At 37.9% G+C, this 15881-nt stretch overlaps 1 protein-coding gene across 3 annotated transcripts; it reads left to right on the top strand.

Moving 5' to 3' along the window:
* The first annotated feature begins 7684 nt into the window (after positions 1 to 7684).
* LOC137646022 (uncharacterized) lies at positions 7685 to 15860 on the top strand. 3 transcript variants are annotated; one of them, XM_068379152.1, is made up of 4 exons: positions 7685 to 7796; positions 13491 to 13903; positions 14307 to 14508; positions 14994 to 15860. In XM_068379152.1, the coding sequence occupies exons 2-4, from the start codon at positions 13901 to 13903 to the stop codon at positions 15140 to 15142; spliced, it is 354 nt and encodes a 117-aa protein (XP_068235253.1). In that variant the 5' UTR covers positions 7685 to 7796; positions 13491 to 13900; the 3' UTR covers positions 15143 to 15860. The 3 variants fall into 3 exon arrangements, with proteins under 3 accessions (XP_068235253.1, XP_068235252.1, XP_068235254.1); XM_068379151.1 differs by lacking the exon at positions 7685 to 7796 and adding an exon at positions 10433 to 10590; XM_068379153.1 differs by lacking the exon at positions 7685 to 7796 and adding an exon at positions 10672 to 10742.
* The last annotated feature ends 21 nt before the right edge of the window (positions 15861 to 15881 follow it).

Raw genomic sequence — 15881 nt, 5'->3', positions numbered from 1 at the left:
TTGGTTGGAGGTCGCTGCATTCGACGTGGCTGACGGGTGGAGGTTGTAGTGGCGATCTACTCCCTGCCAGTCTGCGATGCGCTGAAGTCAAAAGGGACATCTATCATGCCAAGCATGATGACACCCGCTGCAGTTCGGGCAGGGGGCGGTGGTGTGGTATCCTGCCTTGTGCCTGGCAATGCAGTAGTTGGTAGGGTGCTTCCTGCTGCTGCAAACTCCACAGATCTCCGAACACGTGCAGTGGCTCTTGTGGTGGCCAAAATTCTCGCATCGGAAGCATCTGGATGGTTCTTTAAAGTACTCCTCGGTGCAAAAGGTGCCCCAGAGGCCAAAAGAGAGCTGAGGGGGGTGAAGACTGCCTCCAGATTGTGGAACCTCTTTCCCTCACATCTCTTGGCAGTGAGAAGGAAGGATGTTGGAGCACAAGTTCGAGTGGGAGGTCGAGGTCATAGACTATGATGATGGTGGTGGGCCTATCTGCGAAACTGAGCTTGCGCACGTTGTCCTGCTGCTCAAGGAAGGTCTTGGTGGGTAGATCCTGGGCAGAGATGATTAACTGTCCCCTGCAGTTAGGACGTATAGTCATGTTTAGGTGCGGGTTGCTGGCCTCTATGGCGGCAACAGCAGCATAGGAGGTCGTGCTGGGTCCTGGAGTCAGCCTGAACTTGGTAGGATTCGAGGTGCTATCCTTGGTTTGCAGTGAAGGTGGCTGTTGAGTGGGGTTGTTGGCGGTGTCCTGGTGGTCTTCGTCTTCATCATCATCATCTTCTAGCACTGCTGGGCGATCTGAGGTCCCTTCTTGGAAGTCTCTCGAGGTGCCTGGAACTGGTTCAATTGCAGGTGACTTTGGTAGGTTCTTATGACTCCTCAAGGTGAGACATCTGCGCTTTTTAGCCCTTCCCTTCTCCACTCTAGTTCGAGAGGAGGAGGTAGGGATAGGGAAAGAACCCCTAGCTGCCATCCCAAACACATGATGGTAGCCTTCAGCTGTCGAACGGTGCTTGGTTTTAGGTGTTGTCTCAATAACACAAGAAAAAAGAAAGTGCTAATGCACAGTTCAGTTATGAAATTGAATAAACACTCGGAAAAAATCTACGGGCAGAGCACTAAATATTTCAGTTCCTCTGCTGCAGAAACGGCCGATGAGGTGATCCTCTCACTAAGCTGTTAGCTAGAAGAATAACCAAAGGATGGAGAGGCCCCGTTTTTATATGGCGTGGCCAAGTCAGCACGACACCATCCAAATTGCGGAATCTCGTCGTGCCAATGCGGCAAGTACGCAAATTATGCTCAAACTATGCGTGAACTCGTCGTGCCAGTTCGTATCAATGTGGAAACGAACGTGCACGCATTCGTCAACTATTCATGAACTCGTCGTGAACTCATCGTGAACTATGCGTGAACTAGCCGTGAACAGTGCGGGAGCCTCCCAGTTCGTGCCCCAAAATGGCACGACTTAAAAAAATTGTGCCAGTGTCAGGGCACCCTAACACTGGAGGTGTTACATAATACGCATATATATAGTATCCGAAGATAATTCCTATTCACTTGCTTCACTGTATTTCGAGGGGAACTCTCTTCAACTCGGCTTCTAACCATGAATACTGGAGGTGTTCCATAATACACATACATGGTATCCCAAGACAGTTGTGATACAATTGCCTCACTGTAACATAAGCTGAACCGGCTTTAACTCTGCTTCAAATCATGATTTTGACTAACATTGTTGTTCCAAAATGAACGCAAAGTATCTCTAGACAATTCTGATTACAATTGCCTCACTGTATCTCAAGGCTAACTTGCTTTACCTCAGCTGCAACCCAACTGTTTGACTGTAACATTGGAAGTGTTCTATAATACGTACAAATAGAGTCCCAAGACATTTCCCGGTGCAATTGCCTTACTGTAACTCAGGGTGAACTAACTTTGACATTGGCTGCAAACCTAGAATTTGAATAACACTAAAAGCGTTCCATAATGTACACACAGTATACCAAGACAGTTCAGGATAAAATTGCCTCACTGTAACAAAGTCAACTAGCGTTAATTCAGCTCCTAACCATGATTTTGTCTAACACTAAATGTGGTCCATAATACCCACACATATCCCAAGAGAGCTCTGGATATAATTGTCCAACTAACTTAAAGTCAGTTTGCTTTAACTCAGCAGCTAGCCATAATTTTGACTAACACAGGAAATACTCCATAATGCACACATAATATCCCAAGACAGATCTGGATACAATTGCCTCACTGTAATTCAAAGGCAACTTGTATTAACTCGGCTGATAATCATGATTTTTGCTAATGCACACAGTATTCTAGGACAGTTCCAGATAAAATTATCTCACTATAACTCAAGTCAATTTACTTTCACTCGGCTAGTAACAATGATTTTTACTCGCACTGGAGGGGTTCCATGATGCACACAGTATCCCAAGACAGTTATGGATAAAATTGCCTCGTCCTAACTTAGGGTGAACTCATTATAAATCTGGCTGCGAACCATGATTCTGACTATAAAGATTGAGCTGTTCCATCATGATACTGTGACAGTTCTGGATGAAATTGCCTCACTGTAACTCAAATTCAACTTGCTTTAAATCTGGCCGCAAACCAGATTTTGACAAACATTGGAGGTGTTCCATAATACACATACATTGTATATATAGACAATTCTAATACAGTTGCCACACTGTAACATAAGGTATACTCTAACGCGGCTGATAACCACGATTTTCCATGATGTACATACTCATTATCCCAAGATAGTTCCTGACACAATTGCATCACTATAGCTCAAGGTGTACTCACTTTAACTAGGCTACAAACATGGTTTTGACCAACATTGAAGGTGTTCCATAATGCAAACGCTTACTATCCAGACACAGTTCCAGATATAATTGAGCCTCTCTGTAACTCAAGGTAAACTTACTTTAATTCAGCTGATAACCATGATTTTTACTAACACTGGAGGTGTTCTATAATGCACAGACATAGCATCCCAAGACACTTCCACATAAAATTGCCTCCAGTAATTCAAATGAGATTAGATCACCAAACATTCAACTGGGCTCCACATGGCACTAGAAGAGTTGGAAGACCCAGGCGTACATGGCTGAGAACTATAAAGTGTCAAGTATATGATGATGAATGGAGAACTATTTAATTAGAAGCTCAAGATAGAGATGACTGCAAAATCTAACCGAGGCCCTTTACATCAATAGGAGTAGGACGAGATGATGATGATGATGATGGATTCAATATGAACTTGCTTTAACTCGGATGCAAACAATAATTTCTACTAACATTGGAGGTGTTCCATAATGCAATTGCTTAGTATTCCAAGACAGTTACGGTTACAATTGCCTCATTGTAATTCAAGGTGAGCTCACTCTAAACTCTAAAGTCACGAATCACATTACCAGGTATGCTGAACTTTTACTGACAAAGAATTTCGTATTGCTTGGGGTAGGTCATATGACAATTATCTATGGAGTTAAACAGGCGTTTAACAATTCGGGGGATGGGAGGTACAAGGGAAGAAACATTATAACTACGTCACTGAAGGACGTCATCACTTTTGCGAATGTGTGGGTGGCTAAGACTGGCTTTAGCCTCATTTTCTTAAGTAAGAAAGTTAATGAAACGTAATTGGTAATGCACAGTATTTCCCAAAATTAAGCCATTGTATGAAGCACTCCCTGCTTTGATATCACGGAAATCCAACAGTTATTTTAGGAATTATTTATAAAAAAAAAAAAAAAAAAAAAAAAAAAAAAAAAAAAAACACTATTACACGGCCTCTGGAAACGTTAGTAGTCTATCTTGTGTGTTTGTTTTATTTATTATTTTTTTTCTTACAATCAGAATCTAGTGATTATTAAGCCTATTTTTGCTAATACGCGTTATGATAAAGGATTAATCGTAGTACTGACTAAGCCAGGCCCCAGGAAGGTATAGTTTGGCCCAGAAAATGGCACATCAGATTTATAAGTCACTAATAATCCCCTATCTTGCTGACCTGTTTGTGGGGGCTCCTGGTCCTACCATACCTGTGAGCTAAGAATCTGTAAGAGGGCGTCACGGACGACTGGTCTAGTAGCCTACTCTGCTGAGGATTTCTTGGAACCAAAGGTCTTCCCAGCTGTAAAATAATACTAGCATATTATGGGATTTATAACAAGTACAAGGAACTAGAAACACTAACCGAAATAAATTGCCGCTAATAAATCAGAGGGCTGTGCTTTTCCAGATCCGTACGTCCAAAGACAACTATTTCCATTGTTTTTGGGCATCAAAAATTCTATATTAGTCTATAGTAAAATTCATTTTCTTTGATATCTATTTTATAGACAGAAAACGGTTTTATTGGGTATCTAATTTAAATCCTAATAGTTCACTACTTCAACGTAATCAAGTCGTATAAATTACTTAACTTGACTAAAACTATCATAAAAATATAAGGAGATAAATTCCAAAGCAAATAAAACATTTACTTTAAAATAATGAGGACCCCGTTTCTTGGTTTGTGAACGTCAGAAACTATCACGTAAACAGCATGTTTTCAAGATGAAATCCGAAAGAAATATTACTGAATACAAGCACATACGTACCACTCAAATGACAATCAGGATATGTGGGTTTAAGGGCAGATATTAATCAAACCCTGATAGTAATGTCCAAGACGACATGACATTACATTGGGACGCTCACATTAGACCATTACAGCTGCACTATCACAGTTTGCGAAGAATTATCTTCACTATTTTAATCTTTTATTTTTATTTAGCTCATGCGTGATGTAGTTTATCCCCATTTCCCGTTTTCTAATTAAGTCTCTTACTCAATATTTATTTAGTTACCCTCTGTTGTTCATCTTATAAATTTAGATGTCTGTTCGGGAAGGCATGACAAGTAGAATTCTCAGGTACGAATTAGCTGTCTGCATGAAATGGTTATTTCCTTGAGCTGCGTATTCTAGGATGAATTATTTTTCTAGTTTTGATTACAAATTATACATTAGATTTGTGTAATTTTATTTCATCTTTGCATAATCTTCAAGTTTGTTTGATTAGGAATTGTATTTCCTGATTTTTTTTCCTCATTAAATCATTTATTGCATAAGCCAGACAGGTAGGTTTCATTCTTAAGACAGATTATATTTTCATGGAACCACAATATTACTCCTAGTATTCTGTATTGACACCCTATAAGACCTTTACTTCAACAGACAAATTAATCACGTTTTCTGATCTCGATATGGCACCTCAAGACCGAGTAGGTATACAAAGATGCCCTGATTTTTTTTTTTTTTTTTTCGGGGAGAGGAGAATAGCTTCTCTTCTCCAAACACCCCACTTCCCGAAAAATAGTGATTGCAGAAAGTTGAACTAGGTCAAACTCTCAGGGATCCATATGGCTGTCCTCTTACATCTCCCAACCACCTAGTGCCGATCATGTTCTCATAGATGAACAGCTTCATTGAACAGGTAGCATTAGAGCCTCATTTTGACAGCTAAATTCACTACTTGCCACATCATCTTGTCCTTAAAACCTCAATTGTTTGCCATGTACAAAAACATCCTTCACAAACAGCTTCATTGAACCAGTAGCATTAGTGACCGCCAAGAGCACTACTTGCCACATCATCTCATCCATAAAATCTCAACTTCTACTCTGATACACATAGTGTTTAATGCCACATCTAGGTTATGACCTAATTTGAGGTCTCTAAACAGTTTTCTATATACAGGACCTAGCCTTGCATCTAAAATTCAGTCCGTGATTTTAATGTTTAGAGAGAAACCCTTTGGCCTGACAGAGGATATATCCAAAGCTTTACTTCGGATAGAGATTACCTCAGAGCACAGAGATTTTTGTCAGTTCCTTTTCTTTGAAAAGGTTGTTGGTTATCACTATAAAGTAGTCTTGTTTGGCGCTACCTCAAGTCCATATTTTACTCAATCAGACTATCCAGCAATATTTGGATAATCAACACAGTGTAATAGCTTTGAAAATCAAATATATTTCCTACATTAATTATTTTCATCGAATCCCTCATGATGAAGCAAACATGCCTTGCCCAAGTGGATTACTTTAACAAGGCCACCCACTATGACTACAATCTCGATTGCAATAGAGTCAGATACCTTGTCCATTATGACTTCTGAATTGATGTATAACGATTATTTGCACATTAATAACAAATGGAGGGTTGTTTCCCAGTTTTCATCAATTTATGATCCTATCATTCTGATTTTGCTGGTCACTATTCTAGACAAACTTTTTTTATTCAGAAACTTCGAATGATGGATGAAGGCTGATATTCCCGCCTTAATTCTGAACTTATTCATGAGCTCAATAACATTAAGAATTACAAGGGTTTCAAGAACACAAAAGTTCCCCACAATTCTCATCAGGGAAGTCAAGCGTCATTGCAAGTTTTTTCCGATCCCTCCAAGTGTATCCTTTGAGTGGCCATCTTCTTACTGCTAAAACTCGCGTCATTCCTAAATGCATGTTATAATTGGATGAAAGCCAATCCATTCCTAAGCTTGAATTAACCACCCTTTTGTTCGGGTCTTACTTGTCCAAATATTCAAGAGTTGCATCCTAATATTTATGCCTCTGTTATCATGTGGTCCGATGCCTCCACGGCCCTGCAATGGAGGCACAGTCAGAATAGAACGTCCCCACAAGTTCTCAACAGAGTCGAGGAAATAATTTACATTAAGTTATCCTACAACATACTCCTTAAACATGTTCCCTCGACATGAAACACGGCCAACCACGCGTCATGAAGTCGCTTCCAAAATCCTTCTTAAAACTGATTCATGACTACACGGTCCTTCCTGGTTTATTGATCCTACATCATAACCAGAGCAAGGCAAGTTTCCTATTGACTTGGAAACACATGCATGTCTCATTAGACTCCCCCCCCACAACAAACCCAAAGGGTTGCTAATATACTTCTCTCAACGAGGCAGTTAGAGAAGCTACACAGCACTTCTGTGCATAACCAGACACTGGATAGAGCACAAACTGCCCCATTTGTCGTGGAAGTTTCCACAAGAACTCTTTACAGCTAGTATCAGAATCTCAGAAGTTGTAGTTATCCTAATATTATTAGAATATTGAAAGGCAAGCCCACTGCACTCAACTCCGATGAACGCATATCTTTCTTTGTCAAAGAAATCCTTATATTGATAGGAACGGTAGTCTAAGAGGATGTTCGTGTTTCAGCATTGCCCAAGAGTGTCCCATTATGAAGACCTAATATTGTTGAGAGCACCACTGCAGTTTTTGTCAGCCTATTATTTCATTGTAACACCCCGACTCTTTTTTCATTTACGTAAGGAGTTTTGGGTCCCCTAAATGCGTCAACAAGTTAAGAATATTCACTTTCTTAGCATGTCACAGGAGTTACAAAACCTGGAAATCTCTTGTAATACACCAGGTAATCAATACTTGTCAGAAGATTCTCTCACAAGTTTTAATGATACCAAAATGTTCTCCAGTCATTCTTGTGTAAGCTAGATATATTACAGGTACATGATAAACCTGGGGTACAATCAGTTGATCCTTCCTACTACCGCCTACTAGATTTCCTATGGGATTTTATATTCTTAATGATGAATTTGGAGACTTTTTGGACTTCTTATAGGCAAAACCCTTTATATTTATAGTACCTGAACATAAGAAATGTTTATCGACTAGTAAGGCCAGGTAGTTGCAGACGATGCTTTCGGATTTGTTTATCTGGAGGTATTTGTACACGAAAATACATAAAGAAGGTTTGTATAGTGTTTCAATGTTCACTTATCTATTGAATATATCACTATTACAGTAGTAGACGTGTGGGTGGATATATGATAGAGGCCACCTGTATGTATAGTGACGGTTGACGAAGAATAGGGCTGTTTAAGGGGCATGGCTTGTAGGTTTGGTAAGAAGGAGTGAAATTAGTTAGTATCCCTTTTTTATGCACGTTTGGGGGAGCTGACCACTCATATATAATGGTCCCGACCTGTATCGATAGGACCTTATTACTGATAATCATAATAGACCTATCACTGTATCAGTCCGTGACTGGACCCGTGGGTTTGAATGACTGCACAGACATTGAAAAAAAAAAATTCTCATTCCTACATATTATTATTATTATTATTATTATTATTATTATTACTTGCAAAGCTACACCCCTACTTGGAAATGCAGGATGCTAAGAGCCTAGGTGCTCCAATATTGAAAATACCCCAGTGAGGATAGGGAGCAAGGAAAAATAGAATATTTTGAGAACAGAAACATTAAGATAAATATCGCCTATATAAACAAAACAGGAGTAAGAGATTAAGATAGTGTGCCCGAGTGTACCTTCAATCAAGAGAACTCTACTCCAAGGTAGTTTAGGACCATGGTACAGAGGCTATGGCACTACCCAAGAATAGAGAATATTGAAGTAAAATATTGTATAATATTGTATCTAACCCATTTCAGAATTTTGCATTAGAGGAGTAAAAATTGGTAAATTTCACTTTTTTGACATTTCTCGACTGATATACATATCTGGTTGCCAGACATAGAAACAATTTTTGCGCCACATTGAGTTGGTATAGAATTTGAGCCCCATACATAGTATAATCAGAATCATGAATAATATTGTATCTAACCCATTTCAGAATTTTGCATTAGAGGAGTAAAAATTGGTAAATTTCACTTTTTTGACATTTCTCCACTGATATACATATCTGGTTGCCAGACATAGAAACAATTTTTGCGCCACATTGAGTTGGTATAGAATTTGAGCCCCATACATAGTATAATCAGAATCATGAATAATATTGTATCTAACCCATTTCAGAATTTTGCATTAGAGGAGTAAAAATTGGTAAATTTCACTTTTTTGACATTTCTCGACTGATATACATATCTGGTTGCCAGACATAGAAACAATTTTTGCGCCACATTGAGTTGGTATAGAATTTGAGCCCCATACATAGTATAATCAGAATCATGAATAATATTGTATCTAACCCATTTCAGAATTTTGCATTAGAGGAGTAAAAATTGGTAAATTTCACTTTTTTGACATTTCTCGACTGATATACATATCTGGTTGCCAGACATAGAAACAATTTTTGCGCCACATTGAGTTGGTATAGAATTTGAGCCCCATACATAGTATAATCAGAATCATGAATAATATTGTATCTAACCCATTTCAGAATTTTGCATTAGAGGAGTAAAAATTGGTAAATTTCACTTTTTTGACATTTCTCGACTGATATACATATCTGGTTGCCAGACATAGAAACAATTTTTGCGCCACATTGAGTTGGTATAGAATTTGAGCCCCATACATAGTATAATCAGAATCATGAATAATATTGTATCTAACCCATTTCAGAATTTTGCATTAGAGGAGTAAAAATTGGTAAATTTCACTTTTTTGACATTTCTCGACTGATATACATATCTGGTTGCCAGACATAGAAACAATTTTTGCGCCACATTGAGTTGGTATAGAATTTGAGCCCCATACATAGTATAATCAGAATCATGAATAATATTGTATCTAACCCATTTCAGAATTTTGCATTAGAGGAGTAAAAATTGGTAAATTTCACTTTTTTGACATTTCTCGACTGATATACATATCTGGTTGCCAGACATAGAAACAATTTTTGCGCCACATTGAGTTGGTATAGAATTTGAGCCCCATACATAGTATAATCAGAATCATGAATAATATTGTATCTAACCCATTCCAGAATTTTGCATTAGAGGAGTAAAAATTGGTAAATTTCACTTTTTTGACATTTCTCGACTGATATACATATCTGGTTGCCAGACATAGAAACAATTTTTGCGCCACATTGAGTTGGTATAGAATTTGAGCCCCATACATAGTATAATCAGAATCATGAATAATATTGTATCTAACCCATTCCAGAATTTTGCATTAGAGGAGTAAAAATTGGTAAATTTCACTTTTTTGACATTTCTCGACTGATATACATATCTGGTTGCCGGACATAGAAACAATTTTTGCGCCACATTGAGTTGGTATAGAATTTGAGCCCCATACATAGTATAATCAGAATCATGAATAATATTGTATCTAACCCATTCCACAATTTTGCATTAGAGGAGTAAAAATTGGTAAATTTCACTTTTTTGACATTTCTCGACTGATATACATATCTGGTTGCCAGACATAGAAACAATTTTTGCGCCACATTGAGTTGGTATAGAATTTGAGCCCCATACATAGTATAATCAGAATCATGAATAATATTGTATCTAACCCATTTCAGAATTTTGCATTAGAGGAGTAAAAATTGGTAAATTTCACTTTTTTGACATTTCTCGACTGATATACATATCTGGTTGCCAGACATAGAAACAATTTTTGCGCCACATTGAGTTGACTGAAATCTTTCTACCCGGAGATAGCTACCCGAGGATAGCGTTATGTTCGGCTAGCAGTAAATAACTCTCTCGATTAGTAAGGCCAGGTATAATAACAGACGATGCTTTCGGATTTGTTTATCTGGAGGTATTTGTACACGAAAATACATAAAGAAGGTTTGTATAGTGTTTCAATGTTCACTTATCTATTGAATATATCACTATTACAGTAGTAGACGTGTGGGTGGATATATGATAGAGGCCACCTGTATGTATAGTGACGGTTGACGAAGAATAGGGCTGTTTAAGGGGCATGGCTTGTAGGTTTGGTAAGAAGGAGTGAAATTAGTTAGTATCCCTTTTTTATGCACGTTTGGGGGAGCTGACCACTCATATATAATGGTCCCGACCTGTATCGATAGGACCTTATTACTGATAATCATAATAGACCTATCACTGTATCAGTCCGTGACTGGACCCGTGGGTTTGAATGACTGCACAGACATTGAAAAAAAAATCTCATTCCTACATATTATTATTATTATTATTATTATTATTATTATTATTATTATTATTATTACTTGCAAAGCTACACCCCTACTTGGAAATGCAGGATGCTAAGAGCCTAGGTGCTCCAATATTGAAAATACCCCAGTGAGGATAGGGAGCAAGGAAAAATAGAATATTTTGAGAACAGAAACATTAAGATAAATATCGCCTATATAAACAAAACAGGAGTAAGAGATTAAGATAGTGTGCCCGAGTGTACCTTCAATCAAGAGAACTCTACTCCAAGGTAGTTTAGGACCATGGTACAGAGGCTATGGCACTACCCAAGAATAGAGAATATTGAAGTAAAATATTGTATAATATTGTATCTAACCCATTTCAGAATTTTGCATTAGAGGAGTAAAAATTGGTAAATTTCACTTTTTTGACATTTCTCGACTGATATACATATCTGGTTGCCAGACATAGAAACAATTTTTGCGCCACATTGAGTTGGTATAGAATTTGAGCCCCATACATAGTATAATCAGAATCATGAATAATATTGTATCTAACCCATTTCAGAATTTTGCATTAGAGGAGTAAAAATTGGTAAATTTCACTTTTTTGACATTTCTCCACTGATATACATATCTGGTTGCCAGACATAGAAACAATTTTTGCGCCACATTGAGTTGGTATAGAATTTGAGCCCCATACATAGTATAATCAGAATCATGAATAATATTGTATCTAACCCATTTCAGAATTTTGCATTAGAGGAGTAAAAATTGGTAAATTTCACTTTTTTGACATTTCTCGACTGATATACATATCTGGTTGCCAGACATAGAAACAATTTTTGCGCCACATTGAGTTGGTATAGAATTTGAGCCCCATACATAGTATAATCAGAATCCTGAATAATATTGTATCTAACCCATTCCAGAATTTTGCATTAGAGGAGTAAAAATTGGTAAATTTCACTTTTTTGACATTTCTCGACTGATATACATATCTGGTTGCCAGACATAGAAACAATTTTTGCGCCACATTGAGTTGGTATAGAATTTGAGCCCCATACATAGTATAATCAGAATCATGAATAATATTGTATCTAACCCATTCCACAATTTTGCATTAGAGGAGTAAAAATTGGTAAATTTCACTTTTTTGACATTTCTCGACTGATATACATATCTGGTTGCCAGACATAGAAACAATTTTTGCGCCACATTGAGTTGGTATAGAATTTGAGCCCCATACATAGTATAATCAGAATCATGAATAATATTGTATCTAACCCATTCCAGAATTTTGCATTAGAGGAGTAAAAATTGGTAAATTTCACTTTTTTGACATTTCTCGACTGATATACATATCTGGTTGCCAGACATAGAAACAATTTTTGCGCCACATTGAGTTGGTATAGAATTTGAGCCCCATACATAGTATAATCAGAATCATGAATAATATTGTATCTAACCCATTCCAGAATTTTGCATTAGAGGAGTAAAAATTGGTAAATTTCACTTTTTTGACATTTCTCGACTGATATACATATCTGGTTGCCAGACATAGAAACAATTTTTGCGCCACATTGAGTTGGTATAGAATTTGAGCCCCATACATAGTATAATCAGAATCATGAATAATATTGTATCTAACCCATTTCAGAATTTTGCGATAGAGGGGTAAAAATGGGTAATTTTCACTTTTTTTACTTTTCTCGCCTGATATACATATCTGGTTGCCAGACATAGAAACAATTTTTGTGCCACATTGAGTTGGTATAGAATTTGAGCCCCATACATAGTATAATCAGAATCATGAATAATATTGTATCTAACCCATTCCAGAATTTTGCATTAGAGGAGTAAAAATTGGTAAATTTCACTTTTTTGACATTTCTCGACTGATATACATATCTGGTTGCCAGACATAGAAACAATTTTTTGCGCCACATTGAGTTGGTATAGAATTTGAGCCCCATACATAGTATAATCAGAATTATGAATAATATTGTATCTAACCCATTTCAGAATTTTGCATTAGAGGAGTAAAAATTGGTAAATTTCACTTTTTTGACATTTCTCGACTGATATACATATCTGGTTGCCAGACATAGAAACAATTTTTGCGCCACATTGAGTTGGTATAGAATTTGAGCCCCATACATAGTATAATCAGAATCATGAATAATATTGTATCTAACCCATTTCAGAATTTTGCATTAGAGGAGTAAAAATTGGTAAATTTCACTTTTTTGACATTTCTCGACTGATATACATATCTGGTTGCCAGACATAGAAACAATTTTTGCGCCACATTGAGTTGGTATAGAATTTGAGCCCCATACATAGTATAATCAGAATCATGAATAATATTGTATCTAACCCATTTCAGAATTTTGCATTAGAGGAGTAAAAATTGGTAAATTTCACTTTTTTGACATTTCTCGACTGATATACATATCTGGTTGCCAGACATAGAAACAATTTTTGCGTCACATTGAGTTGGTATAGAATTTGAGCCCCATACATAGTATAATCAGAATCATGAATAATATTGTATCTAACCCATTTCAGAATTCTGCAGATTGATGGATAAAAACGGGTAACTTCAAAGTTGGGTTACTTAGGTTTCATACTGGTGCTAGTATTACGTTATGGGTTGGAGGTTAGCTGTGGAAAAAGACCGAGAATTTATCAACATAGGCTATAACACTTCAACGTCCAAATATCCTGAGCGGGATCTTTAAAACACCTACTTTGTGGTATTCAAGGTGAACAAGTTCATGCTTGAATGAAATTTACTCTTTGGCAACTCATAGCTACACTCCTCTGCTCTTTGAATCAGCCAATCAAAAGCTGCCTGCCCCTCTCATCAAAACTGTTCGGCGTTCGAAAGACACCTCAGGCATCCTCTGGTTGGAAAAGCGTCAAGACATATCGCAGCTACCTCCACAGATTTGCCCACTCCCCCAACCTTCGTAATCATGGTAAGTACACAGTGACTGTGAGATAGTGAAGCCTACCTTTTGATGTGGATTTGCAGTGCTTTAGTGTTACTGAAGTGTCGTAGTGACTAATGAAAAAAGTATTGATCACATGCGGGATACTTAGGTCGAGTTTAGAGAGACCACGCTCATCCCACGTGGAACCTTTTGGACCGTAACGGTTAAACCAGCCAATAGAATACGACACCTAACAAATTTATTTTAGTGCTTGGTTTAGAAATTTTTGAATATTTTTACTAAAAATGATAGTGATGATTTAGAGATGTTAGGTTCATGTGCATGTAAATTATTAACTTACAAGGGATTGAATGATAGGTTTTTGTTAGGCAAAGTTACATTTTTTCCATTACATGAATTTAGAATTGTTTTTTTTATGTTTTTGCAGTTTCACAGCCATATGTTTTATGGGCATCGCAATGCTGCATTGGAGATTCAGGATTGTACACCATGGGTAGCCCCTGACGATGCCGAAGGAAGTGATGTGGACGAGGGCCCTTTGGACGTTAACAGTGATGACGACGACCCTACCGATGTTCCTGACGCAGGCCTTACTCAGGAGGATGCCTTTGACCCTTCTATCTCTGGAGGTTAGTATGAGAGAGAGAGAGAGAGAGAGAGAGAGAGAGAGAGAGAGAGAGAGAGAGAGAGAGAGAGAGAGAGAGAGAGAGAGAGAGAGAGAGAGAGAGAGAGAGAGATATATATCTGTTTTAAAAATTGTTTTTAAAAGTCTTGTTGTTATAAGGGTTCTTTAAATTTTGTTGCTCTTTAAATGGTGTGTAAACAATGGGTATTTTTAAAACTTATTTGTTTACTTGCATTCTCACTGACATACACATGCACACACATGCTCTCACACAAGCACACATTAATGCACTCACACATGCACACGCAAGCACACACAATGCACACACACAATGCACACACACATGCAGACCCACATGCACACACACAAGCACACATGCATGCACACACAAGCACACATGCATGCACACACAAGCACACATGCATGCACAAACACAAGCACACATGATTCATTTACTGTTTCACTAATGTTACTTTATTCTTGTTTCAGCTCGCAAGGTCAATGTTGTCCCTCAGGAGATGCCTGTGGAAGAGGAAGCTGAGGTTGAGCATAAGAGGTCTGTGCTGATGAATGGAAAAAGGACGACATTGATATCTAGTCCCTGCCAAACTTCATTCATCCACAGCCGGACTTTTTGAGGGAACCTTATGAATATTTCTCCCAGTTCTTCACAGCTGAATTGTGGGAACACATTGTGTTCCAATCCAACCTGTATTCAAGACAGAAGGATGTAAGTAGCAACTTCCACATATCAGAAGAGGATCTTATGGTTTTCCTTTGCCTCATCATGTACATGGGCCTGGTTTCCCTCCCTAGCATAGTCGACTTCTGGGCCGTGAAGACCAGGAGTCCTCAAGTTGCAGACTTCATGTCCAGGAACCGCTTCAAGTCAATTTGATCTTCCCTTCACTTCAACGACAATGACCAGGCAGCAACCACAGCCTCCCAAGATTGATTCTTCAAGGTGAGAGTCCCCTTCACCGAGGTCAAAAGAGTTCCTGAATTTCCCGAGACCCCTATCCACTCCATTGAAGTGATCGTCACCTACAAGGGCACAAGGGCCGGTAACCTTCACCAGCATGTAGCCAAGAAGCCTGACAAGTGGGGGTACAAGTTGTTCTGCCGCTCCAGCGTGGCTAGATTTGTGCTGGATGTACGAGGAATGCAAGGTGGCCCTATGCCTCACTAAAAGTAGGAATTGCTTTGCTTCCTTTCATAAGGTTTGTAAGTAAGTGTGTACTGTATGTTTCAATTTTTATAATTATGAGTAAGTTTTATTATATTTTGTGTATTTTTTTACTCTTTTTGTTTTGTATTGTATATTGTATTTCTTATATTAATTAAATTGTAAAGCCATCTCTGTGTTTCTGTTATACA

Source organism: Palaemon carinicauda, chromosome 8 (genome assembly GCF_036898095.1).
Source record: "Palaemon carinicauda isolate YSFRI2023 chromosome 8, ASM3689809v2, whole genome shotgun sequence".
NCBI classification, from domain to species: Eukaryota; Metazoa; Arthropoda; class Malacostraca; order Decapoda; family Palaemonidae; genus Palaemon; species Palaemon carinicauda.
This window is presented reverse-complemented; position numbering and strand designations above follow the sequence as displayed.